This window comes from Mus caroli, unplaced genomic scaffold (genome assembly GCF_978045245.1).
Source record: "Mus caroli unplaced genomic scaffold, Mus_caroli_1 scaffold_9, whole genome shotgun sequence".
Classification (NCBI taxonomy): Eukaryota; Metazoa; Chordata; class Mammalia; order Rodentia; family Muridae; genus Mus; species Mus caroli.
In genome coordinates this window covers 121,228,839-121,241,177 of record NW_028227264.1, presented here as the reverse complement: position 1 = coordinate 121,241,177, position 12,339 = coordinate 121,228,839, and the positions used below count along the sequence as shown (strand labels likewise).

At 46.2% G+C, this 12,339-nt stretch overlaps 2 protein-coding genes across 5 annotated transcripts in view; one reads left to right on the top strand and one right to left on the bottom strand.

Annotated features, from left to right (window-relative positions):
* The window catches only part of CUNH12orf56 (chromosome unknown C12orf56 homolog), a 57,566-nt gene extending 45,795 nt beyond the window's left edge, over window positions 1-11,771 (bottom strand). For 2 of the 4 annotated variants that reach the window (XR_015048484.1, XM_021174785.3), the window contains exon 1: window positions 10,482-11,768. Coding sequence is in view for 3 of the 4 variants with exons in the window: in XM_021174785.3 (XP_021030444.1) it covers window positions 10,482-10,733 (252 nt within the window). In the remaining variant the exon portion in view is untranslated. Of the gene's footprint in view, window positions 1-10,481 lie in introns of all 4 variants that reach the window. The other 2 variants (XM_085843213.1, XM_085843212.1) reach the window with 2 other exon arrangements.
* On the top strand, window positions 5,891-6,894 carry LOC110295565 (prothymosin alpha). The gene has a single exon (XM_085843211.1). The coding sequence runs from the start codon at window positions 6,068-6,070 to the stop codon at window positions 6,401-6,403; it is 336 nt and encodes a 111-aa protein (XP_085699337.1). The 5' UTR covers window positions 5,891-6,067; the 3' UTR covers window positions 6,404-6,894.
* Window positions 11,772-12,339: the final 568 nt, after the last annotated feature.

Genomic DNA, 12,339 nt, shown 5'->3' with positions numbered 1-12,339 from the left:
AATGACAAACAAGGCTTTCCCATGAAGCATCGTGACCCACAGCAGAGTGTGCTTGCTCTTGTGTAAGGAGCATTCTCGTTATAGACCAATGAGAACTGGAGAGGGGGCGTGCAGTCTGGTACACTGTGGATGTCAGTCTGAGTGCTTCCCGCTTGGTAATTTAAAAAGAGGAGGAGGAAGAGGAAGAAGAAAGAGGAGGAGAAGAAAAAGAGGAGGAAGAGAAAAAGGGGAAGCAGAGGAATAGGAAGAAGAGGAAGAAGAAGAGGTTGGAGGAGGAGGGAGAGGAGGAAGAGGAGGAGAAGAGAAGGAGGCGTCAGTGGTGGTGGCAGCAGCAGCAGATGTGGTGGCATGTCCCTTTAATCCACGCAGAGGCAGGCAGATCTCTGTGAGTTCGAGGCCAGCCTAGTCTATAGAGTGAGTTTCAAAATAGCCAGAACTACTCAGAGAAACCCTGTCTTGAAAAGCCAAAATTAGTTAATTAATTAATTATTATATATATAATATTAAGAAGAGGAGGAGGAAAAAAAGAGAGAGATTGATTCCTGAGACAGATACTACTGTGCCTTGATGGTCAGCATCTGAAAGGACTAGCGGAATCCAATTTTTTCAGTCTCTCTAAAGATTATGTCCACCAATATGTTGTCAGAAAAACCCTTAAACAAGAAAGATAAGGAGCCCAGGAACAAAGCTCCCACACTTGGGCAGCTTGTCACTCCATGTTCCGCGGCACCAACACCGACATCACACTCTGAAGAAATAGCAAGGGGGCAGAGCAAAATAGGCTAAACTTCTGGGCAAGAGAGTGAAGGAAGCCAAAGACAAGCGCCGGGAATGGTTGCCAAGAGACACAGGCTGGCCAGACAGGATCAGACCATACTAAAGAAAGAAACAAAAGAAAGAGAAAGAAAATCACCAGGAGTTGGATGAACAGCCCCGTATTGCTACAGCTTCAGCCAGCTTTTTTACACCCTTCTTCCTGGCTTCACCTTCTCTGCCTGGAGATAACAACCACTCTTAGTGTCTGTCCTTCCCATGGTTCTCCTACTGTTAGTAAATATAACCCTAAGCCATATACTTCTTTTTTTAATTGTTGTTGTGTTATATTTGTTTGAAACAGGATCTTACTGTCTAGCCCAGGCTGGCCCTGTACTCATGCTAGTCTCGAGGTCATGTCAGCCTTCCTGCCTCCGTTCCCAAGCACTGGGATTATAGACACGTGCGTGCTACCTTGCCTGAGTTTGACCCAATCTAAAATCTTATTCATTTATGTACTGTACAGGAAAAAGCATGAGTGCAATCCCCCTGACTTAGTTAGGGTCTCTGTTACTGTGAAGAGATACCACGACCACCACAACTCTTTTTTTTTTTTTTTTTTTTGGTTTTTCGAGACAGGGTTTCTCTGTATAGCCCTGGCTGTCCTGGAACTCACTTTGTAGACCAGGCTGGCCTCGAACTCAGAAATCCGCCTGCCTCTGCCTCCCGAGTGCTGGGATTAAAGGCGTGCGCTACCACGCCCGGCCACCACAACTCTTATAAAGGAAAATATTTAATTGGGGCTGGCATAGGTTTAGTCTATAACCATCAGTGGCAGGAAGCATGGCGGCATGCACGCAGATGTGTTGCTGGAGAGGTGGCCGAGAGTTCCACATCTGGACTGGCAGGTGGCAGAAAGAGAGTAAGACACTGGGCCTGGCTGGCTTGAGTACCTGAGACCCTCAAAGCCCAAACACTTCCTCCAACATGGCCACACCTCTTAATAGTGCCACCTCCTGAAGGCCTATTCGGGCCACTTCCCCTCACACCATCACAGCCCACGCTAAAGCAGAGATTCTGCAGCTGGGTTTCCCACATTCTGGGAACTCACAGGAGCCAGCACACCCTGACCTTAAAACCACCTTTATGATAAGTTATTGCAAAGTAAGTACTTTTTGTTTCTCCAAACAAGACAATGTTTTTTAACTTTGTTTCCTTTTCACTTATTTTATTCTTCTTTCAAAAGATTTACTTTATTTCTAGTTATGTGTACTTGTATGGGGGTGGTTGTATGGGCACATGACTGCAGATGCCAGCAGAGGTCAGGAAGAAGCCATGGATGCCCTAACGCTGGAGTTACAGGTAGTTCTGAGTACCCAACATGGGTGCTGAGAACCAAACTTGGGTTCTCTGCAAGAGCAGTAAGTGATCTTAGCCACTGAGTGGTCCCTCCAGACCCTATTATCCACTGAGCAGTCCCTCCAGCCCCTATTAGCTACTGAGCCATCTCCTCAGCCCCTATTAGCCACTTGGCCATCCCTCCAGCCCCACTTTTATCCCCTTATTTTTGAACTGAAAAGCACTTTAGTTGTTTGTTTGTTTTTTTTAATTATTTTTAAGCTAGCATAAAAAATGTGTTTCATTATGGCCACTTCAAACGAACATAGCATTGTCCTTTTTTTTTCTTATTCCTGGAGCCTAGGACTTCTGGAGAGCATACAGTCGCAGGGAGAGAGAAAAAAATAGAAGGAAGAGAGCCAAGTGGGGGATGGGGTCAGGGGACCTTTCCAGTAGAAAGAATGAAACCTTGCCTAACACAGCAGGGTCTCCAGAGCATGCTGAGACATGAGCTCCAAGGTCCAGAAGAGACAGACAGAAAGTGAGAGGAAGACACCCAAAACTTCCTTCTGGGCTCCCTGTGCACACACAGGTCCATGCACACACACGAACACATACACAGAGGAATGCACACACACACACATGCACACATACATGCACTGACACACACAATGCACACTCATGCATATGCACACATGTACACACAGGTGCACACACATACACACTGATACACATACACACACACACACAAACACACATATACAGACAAAAAACACACAGAGAGAGACACACTAACACACTTATTTGTATGTAAGTAATACTTTTTATATTTAGGGGCTTTTGTTTTTGTTTTTAGTGTAGCTAGGGGCTAGAGAGATGGCTAAGAGTACCTGAGGCTCTTACAGAAGACCGAAGTTTGGCCCCCTGAACTGACATAGGAAGCTGGCCTGTAACTCCAGCTCTGGGGACTCTGACACCCTCTTCTGGCCTCCTGGGGACCCACACACATAAATAAAAATAAAAAAATAAATGTAAAGAAAACAATGTGCCTCGCCTTAAAGAGACTCTGATAAATTGTAGTGTTATATACACAAGAACAGAACTCTAAAGAATGCCTCCAAAAGCTTTTAATGAAACACCAGCACTTTAGGGAGGCCCAAGCTTTCTAGGAAACTTTGAGACGAACCATATCAAACACCTGTTAAGAGCCCAACTGCACATGAACGCTTTTTTTCTAAAAGGGAAATGCCACCTTTTAGAAAGGTGACCAAATTTATACCTTTTGCACAACGTGTAGATTTTTGAAATAGCTTTTCATAGCTGCTACCTGCCCCCCATGTCCCCCCCTTTTTTTCCTTTAGAGGAGAAAATGAGATTTCATCAATTTGCTTACAGGCTTGTTTTTGTTGTTTTGTTTTTTCTTGTTTTGGTGGGGTTTTTTAGGGGTTTGGTTATTTTGCCTGAAATGTAACCATGCCTTAGATCAGTGGTTCTAAACCTTCCTGATGCTGCGACCCTTTAATACCGTTCCTCAGGTTGCAGTGAGCTCCAAATATAAAATTATTTCATAGCGACTCCATAACTGTAATTTTGCTACTGTCATAAATCACAAGGTAAAATCTGACATGTAGGATATCTGATACGGGCCCCCTGGGAAAGGCCATGTGACCCCCTCAAGGGGTTGAGAATTACAGGTGGAGAGACTCATGGGTTGATAACTGTTGTCTTAGATTAACATGCTACCACACAGTGAGCACAGAAACCTGGGGCCCAGACATATCGAGGCTAGTTTGCTCTGCGGCTTACACAAGTCCAGTGACCGAGAACAAAGGCAGAAATGGAACCCGAGACAAGAGAAAGTTAACTAACCAGAAGACAAGCTTGTACAGTAAGATGAGAAGTCCGAGGACAGAGAAAAGTATGGTGAAGAAATAGCCCCAGAAAGAGGACTGCACCCTGGTAGGAAAGGGCATGAGTTTAGCCTTCAGGAAAGGGAAGGCTGGTTCCAAGCTGCCCTGCAGTGACATAATGTAATTCAGTGACAACCATGACACAAGTCAGAGGGTGACCACACAGAAAACAAGAAATTAGGGAGCATGAAATTCTTAAAGAATGGATAAAAGTATTAAATTCTTAAAATTTAGAAAACTCCAACCTGGTGTGGTGGTGCGTACCTATGCACTTGGGAGAGAGAGGCAGGTAGAACTCTGGAATCGAAGGCCAGCCTACAATAGTAAATCCTACACAAAAAGTTCCGGGGCTAGTTAGTAGTGACAACATTGGAATTTCGGTTTCTTTTAAAAACTCAGAAATATTATAAGAATGTGTTTTTGTTTTAATCCCAGGTGTGGGACATGGGGCAGCTTCAGATCGCTCAGAGCAGCTTACTATTTGTCACGTGCTATAGCAGGGACAGGATTTTGCCAGCTGCAGATAGTTTCTGCAAGTGTGTGGTGTTTGGGGACTTTTCAGGGTATACATAAATGCTAGGACCCTGGGGAGCTAATGGATTGGCTGGTTGGGTGATTGGTTGATGGTTGTTGCTGACTGGTTGTTGGTTGCAGTTTGTTTGTTTGCTTGTTGGTTTTTTAAGATTTATTTATTGTAATATATAAGTACACCGTAGCTGACTTCAGACACACCAGAAGAGGACATCAGATCTCATTATGGATGGTTGTGAGCCACCATGTGGTTGCTGGGAATTGAACTCAGGAAGAGCAGTCAGTGTTCTTGACTGCTGAGCCATCTCTCCAGCCTCAGGTTGCAGTTTGTTAACTAGTCATTCACAAAGAAGAAACAAGAAGAGGAAATTTGATGCCCTGACAGTGAAGATAAAACTTGCCCCAAGGAACTGATCCACATAATCAGCAGGAAGTGATCTCATGATAACGTTGCCCACTTTCCGACCCCCGACTTTATTCTTTCTCCTTTCGTCTGTATCCTTTCTTCCTCTTATCTCATGTTAGCCGGTTAAAAGGTAGAGAAGGGTGGAAAAAAGAACCCCCAAAGTAGCAAAGACCAGCTACAAGACCCTTTCTTTTGAAAAAAAAAATTTTTTCTTTTGGAGAAAATTCTATGCATTATATATTAGCAAGTCACACTGGTAATATGTAAGGTGATTCCGTGATGACCAATTTTTCATACAACTGATGCTAGGAACTGGGAGCTAGGAAATGGCACACAGGTTAAGAGTGCACAGGGGTTCAAGCTGAGTTCCCAGCACCCACGCTGGGCAGCTCAGAATCACCTCTAACTCCAGCTCCAGCAGGATCTGGCCACCGCAGGCACCTGCACTCACGTGCACACATACACGGAATTAAAAATAAGATAAATCTTTTTAAAGATTTTATTTATTTTTTTCTTTTTCTGGTTTTTCGAGACAGGGTTTCTCTGTATAGCCCTGGCTGTCCTGGAACTCACTTTGTAGACCAGGCTGGCCTCGAACTCAGAAATCCGCCTGTCTCTGCCTCCCGAGTGCTGGGATTAAAGGCGTGTGCCACCATCGCCCGGCATTTATTTATTATATATATATATGACGAGTACACTGTAACTGTCTCCAGAGATACCAGAAGAAGACATCAGATCCCATTACAAATGGTTGTGAAACACCATGTGGTTGCTGGGAATTGAACTCAGGACCTCTGGAAGAGCCGTCAATGCTCTTAACCACTGAGCCATCTCTCCAGCCCAAAAATAAGATAAATCTTAAGGGGGAAACTTACAGAGTCGAGTGTAAGCCCCTGGACTATCATAATCCTAGAACAGTTTTATAAAATCCCAGAGAAGGAGACCGGGGGACTGGCTGCTCCGAAAAGCCATCTTTGCATTGTTCCCGGGTCGTGCTCCGCGCTCGCTGCAGCCACCTTCGCTGCCCATCGCCTCCTTCAGCGCGGACTCCGGCAGCTCTCTCGCCAGAGTCCTCGAACTCGACTTTAATTCCCTCATTCGCGGCATCGGACCACCGGCGTGCCCCACCATGTCAGACACAGCAGTGGACACCAGCTCCGAGATCACCACCAAGGACTTGAAGGAGAAGAAGGAAGTTGTGGAGGAGGCAGAGAATGGAAGAGATGCACCTGCCAATGGGAACGCTCAAAATGAGGAAAATGGGGAGCAGGAGGCTGACAATGAGGTAGATGAAGAAGAGGAAGAAGGTGGGGAGGAAGAGGAGGAGGAGGAAGAAGGTGACGGTGAGGAAGAAGATGGAGATGAAGATGAGGAAGCTGAGGCTCCTACGGGCAAGCGGGTAGCTGAGGATGATGAGGATGATGAAGTCGACACCAAGAAGCAGAAGACCGAGGAGGATGACTAGACAGCAAAAGGAAAAGTAACCTTACGCACCGTGACCTATTCACCCTCCACTTCCCGTCTCAGAATTTAAACGTGGTCACCTTCGAGTAGAGAAGCAGGCCCCGCCCGCCCACAGCGGGCAATGCCACCCACAGATATGACATGCGCTCTCCACCACCCCACCAAAACTACACCATGAATTGGCAACATGGGAGGAAAAAAGAACCAGAACTTCCCAGGCCCTGCTTTTTTTCTTAAAAATACTTTAAAAGGAAAATTTGTTTGTATTTTTTATTTACATTTTATATTTTTGTACATATTGTTAGGGGTCAGCCATTTTTAATGATAACGGGTGACCAAACCAGCCTTCAGAGCGTTTCTGTCCTACTGCAGACTTCACTTGTGGTGTGACCATGTTCATTATAATCTCAAAGGAGAAAAAAAAAACCTTGTAAAAAAAGCAAAAACAACAACAAAAAAACAATCTTATTCCGAGCATTCCAGTAACTTTTGTGTATGTACCTAGCTGTACTATAAGTAGTTGGTTTGTATGAGATGGTTAAAAAGGCCAAAGATAAAAAGATTTTTTTTTCCTTTTCTTTCTGTCTATGAAGTTGCTGTTTATTTTTTTTTGGCCTGTTTGATGTATGTGTGAAACAATGTCCAACAATAAACCGGAATTTTATTTAAAAAAAAAAAAAAAAAAAAAAAGAAGGAGACCGGGGCATTCGTGCTTGGCACGCTATTTCTCATGCGGAATAATCTCATCAGCTCCCCCACTGGAAACGCTGTGTGGCCGGTGTAACACACGGCCACAGCCCCCCTGGCATTGAGCAACAAGGATTTACTTTCCTTAGGCTCTGGAGGTGAGAAGTCCAGTCAGGAGGCCTGGCCTTGGGGGATCAGTGGGAGGGAGCTCAGTGGACCAGCACTTGCCTGAGATATACAAGGCCTGCATCTCAGTTCCCAGCAACGCAGAACAAAAACAGACACAGGAGTGGGTGTTGCTGAGCTCAGCCAGACCAGCTACTAGAGGTTCCCTAGGAAAGTCTGTGTCCTTGACAGCTCCAGCACCTGGATGCTGCCTTCCTTTCCTTTCTCTTGCTCCAGACTCTTGCTTCCTTTGACACGAACAATGGCTGGCTCCATCTTTCTCATGCTGCCTCTCCCTATTTTACTTGCCCTGGGCCTACCAGGATACTACTAATTAATTCAATTTTACTTATTTACTTTTTAAAGGAGTGATTTGGTTTAATTATGTGTATATGGAGGAGGAAGGGGATGTGAACGTGAGTGTAGGTACCAAGGAAGGCAGGTTTCAGGTCCCCTGGTGCTGGAGTTAACAGGAGGCTGTGAAGCACGGGATGTGGGTGTTGGGAACTGAACTTGAGTTCCTCTGTAAGAACATTAAGCACTCTGAATTGATGAGCCATCTCTACAGCCCCTGTTTATTAACGTTTTCCTGGTCTTCCCAGGCTGGCCCCAAACTCATGTCCTCTGCCTCTACCTCTTGAGAGCTGAGGTGAAGACATGGGCCACCAGGCCCAGTTCACACGCCTCCTTTACTTAAGTCCATTAAGTGGCATTCGTAATTTCCCTTGTGATATAACATAGTCACAAATTCCAGGGGTTTGGAGCCTTCCAAAGCTAACCTACATTTTGCAAGATGGACCATAAACCTAGTAACAATATTTAAATCTTATATTTGTGCAGAACATTTATAGATATTACATATTCTTCTCGTGTTGTTTGTTTGTTTGGGGGGAGTTGTTTCATTTTGCTTGCAAAACAGGAGGTTGAATTTAGTCATCATGCATTAATATTCTTCTGCATATTCAACAGATAGGTGTTGGTGGTGCACACCTTTAGTCCCAGCACTCAGGAGGCAGAGGCAGGCAGGATTTCTGAGTTCGAGGCCAGCCTGGTCTACAGCATGAGTTCCAGTACAGCCAGGGCTATACAGAGAAACTTGTCTCCAAAAAAAAAAACACAGCTGAATGGAAAAGTATTGGCTCAGGACCCCCAAGACCAAGTTCTCTGCACAAAAGAGATTTGTCCCAGAGGGACAGAGGGTGGGGATAAGGAACAGAGATAGGTGATGGAGGAAGAGGGGGAAAGACCAAAGAAGGGGGGGTACAGGCAAGGGAAAGGGGAAGGGGTATTTGTCCCAGAGTGGGGCAAAGGACTGCCTCTGGATAGAGGGGAGAGAGGTGTGGCCCAAGGGCAAACGGTGGTTTATAAGGTAAAATAGGGAACCCCATGTTAGGATAAGGTATCTCCTTTTAATTGAGCATGTTAATTAGGTGAGCTAAAGCTACTTTAATTTAGCTGGACCTTGGTAGTCAGCCTCAGTAGGAGGAATTGGCCAAATAGGGAAGTGGCGTTGGGGGTTTAGGAATGTAATCTAATGTTTTGTTGTGGTGGTGGTGGTGGTTTTGTTTTTGTTGTTTTTTTGTCAGACAGAGGGAATCGGGGGAGAAGGGCAAAGCCTGCCAGAGCCATGCTTGCCACACACAGGCTGGCCAGAGTCTCTTCAACAACAAAAAACTCTCCTGAATTCCTGAAAGGCAAATCAGTCCATAAAGCATGAGTAGTTATAGAATTTCTTTTCACAGAACTGATTCTGGGTTTTGGGACCCTAAGGAGTATGTATTACTGCGCTGCTCTCTCTCTGACACCTTAAAGTAGGATATACAGCCACCAACAGACTGTGTCTGTTGGGGAAGAATAGCAATATCAAAAAATCATCACAGTTTTGTCAAAACAACAAATATTTACACCGAAGACGCTAAAAATTGCTGGGTGCAAAAAGCTTCCTAGCACATTTGCACAGACTGCAAGGCCGCACAGGATTCTGGGATGCACGTGCACACACTGCAGTTTATTTATATGGCAATTTATTTCTAATTAGTTCAAAAGAGTGGAAATAATGGCAAGGGTTTACTTCTTTTACTCAAAGAAAAAAGAAAGGAGAGGAAAGGGAAGGAAAAGAGAGCGGGCCAGCTGGCTCAGCAGCTCAGGGAGCTGCTTGCTTAATGCCAAGCCTCAACACCTGCGTTCAAGTTCCAAGACCCACAAACTGAGAGAACTGACTTACACAAACTCCTCAGACCTCCACATTCTCACCATGACACACACACACTCACAAAGATACACGTGCACACAAAATAAAAAGTGTAATAAAAGTTTCAAAGAAACAAAGTTAGCCACAGCTGACATCTGAGTAGAATTTAAAAAAAAAAAAACCAACTTATTTAATTATATTTCTTTCTTATAAATGTGTTAAAGCCAAGTTACTGTTCTGTGGGCAAAACAGCTTCATCAACAGCCTTGCCAACTACTCCCATGGGGACACAGACTTAGGCAAGCGAGAGTAAAGGCTAGACACAAGTCCCAAAGGAGCTAGGAACACCTGGAAAGCAGCTCAGACAAAGAGACCTGGAGGCAATCAATAAAAGGAGAAACAGGAGAGGAGGCTGTGCCTCCAATCAGCTGCTGCGTCTTAAAACCAATCTATTCCAAGAGGAGAGGGAAACAGTGGCTACTCTAAAACCCAGGGCAAGACTGTATCTCTTGAGACTCAGTCCTGATGACACTCCTTCCAGGAAGCTTCCCCACTCCGTTTGGATTAAGTGGCCAGCCTGAAAGACGCACGAATCCTGTGCACATCACGCAAATTATTCGCTCACGCACTTCTGGACCGACATGTGGACCACACATGAGCGGCAAGAAAGTAAACAAAGCGTGGCGGCGTTTGCTTGCACAGGTGTGGTCTCCTGTTCCTCCCGCACAAGCTGCAGAAGAGGTGCAGCACGGTACCCGCACAGAGTAGGTGCTTAATGAACAAGAGGCTTGTCACTATAGCGGGACAGGTTGTCAAACTTGTTGCCCAATGTTGGGAGCAGAGGGTAAACAGGAGGAGAACGGGAGAACTTGTTTATTTGAAATTCTACATCAAACCCCAGCTTTTCCACGCAGCTGCTTTCACTGACAAGAAATGGGGAAGTCCGGGGCGGGATGGGGAAGGTGTTCCTCCTTTCTCCATCGCCGGAGGGGGATGCGAGAGTTTAGGAAGGAGCCTGCCCGCCCGCGATCCTCACCAGGTCAATGGCCACGACGTCCCGCAAAGCCACTACCCGCCGGATGGACTTGGGCGGGTTCTCGGTCAGGTAGATGAGCCGGTCGCTGAGTACCACGTACTTGAACGTGTGCTTCTCGGCGTCCGACACCACGATGCACGGTTCGTAGGCGCGGACCGCGTCGTAAACCTCCGGAGGCAGGTGCCGCCGCAGGAACGCGTCCAGACGGCTGTTCGTGCGCCCGGGGAAGCCGGATCGCGCGGGGCTGGCCATGCGACACCCGCGGCCAGGCAGAGTATCCTGGGTGGCTGCGACTCCACGACACCCAGTGGAACCCGCGCGCGCCACAAAGCCGCACGCCTGCCACCTCTGCCACCAGCGCGTCCGGGCGTCCAGAGCGGGACCTTGCTTCAGGAACCCGCTCCGGAGTCGGGTTCCCCGAGCCCCCTGCCCCGCCCGGTCCCGCCCCTAAACTTCGTCCTCACCTACACAGCGATGGGCGGAGCAAGACTAAAGTGTTGATTGACAAGGAGAAGTACTCAAGGGTCTGGGAAGAAATAGGGCCCCTTTTCAGCTACTGAGCCACAAGGTCCCATAAAAACTCCACTGATAACGGAGGCCGGTTTGAATCTGATTTTCTATTAAAGAGAAACTTGAAACCGATGGGATTTTGCCGAGTTGAGAATCCTATAATTACCATAACACTGCCTGCTGTGACTTTCAAGCTTTGTCTTAGAGGCAGGAGTCTCCAAAGACAAACTGTTTCGGTAACTCAAGCCATACAAGCCGTGCGTCTGTGTCCCCCATGCCTAGAACGATGCGGAAAATGAATGCCAGGTGGGAGGGCCCTCTGGAAGCTGATGGGTTGAAGGATGTGATTATGTAACCTTAGAGATGCAGAGCAATAGAGGGGTTGCTTCACGTTTGCGAGCTGCCAGGAATAACGCGGTATGTTCGTTTGGCGTGCTGGGAAGCACAATAGAAACTTGACCTAGGTGTGCGCTTCCATTTTTATTTCAAACCCCGGAAAACCCATCTTTCTCCCCCTTCCCACTTATATAAAGACCTGAGGATGGAGCTGGCCCACATTTGTAGGTCCAGGATTCCAGAGACAGGCCTGAGGACAAGCCATAAACCGGAGGTGTACCTTTGTTAATCTAGTGAGTTCTGGGATGCACAGCAAAACCCTGTCTCAAAAGTAAATTCATGGAGATGATACAACGAAACTATATTATTCCTCTATTTGCTAACAGACCTCAATAAAATCTGATGTTCCTTTCTGTGATCTATAGTCTCCCTTTTCATACTTTACTATTATGAGCTGAATATTGTAAACAATTCCAAATTCATCATGGGAGAAGAGCATAGATGTGTCTCAGTATACAACCAGGTATGGTGATCAACTCACACAGCAGGGAAAGAGTATTTAAGCCTAGTTAAACAGAAGTCATTGTTTCTTTTCTTAGCATGTAATTGCTCGGAGTGGGGAAGAAGTGCCACCTGCTGGCAGAATCTCAAATGGCCTAGCACTCAGTGTCCCCAGAATCTGCTCTGTCTGACTCCTCAGTCGATAGATAAAAAATTGACTCTCACCATGGTTACAAACTTTGCTGGTAAAGGACCTTTGCCACTTTAAGCCAGTAGAAAGGCAAGGACCCTCAACTCTGCCTGATAGTTACCCTCACAGCAGCTCAGTGACAAATAACAGTAACTGTGACATCAGAGGTAGAAAGTGACTTCAGACCACTCACTGTTCTGTCTCTGGGTTTCTGGTTTTATACCCACTTCCTGGGACCAAGACAAACAGAATGCCCGGAGCATTCCAGAAATGGTATTGCACTTGCTGTGGGTGCTTAAAAGCCCATTGAAAAACAACCAG

Excerpts from the sequence above, each read along its gene's own strand:
- LOC110295565 (XM_085843211.1), top strand. The coding sequence starts at position 6,068 with ATGTCAGACACAGCAGTGGACACCAGCTCCGAGATCACCACCAAGGAC.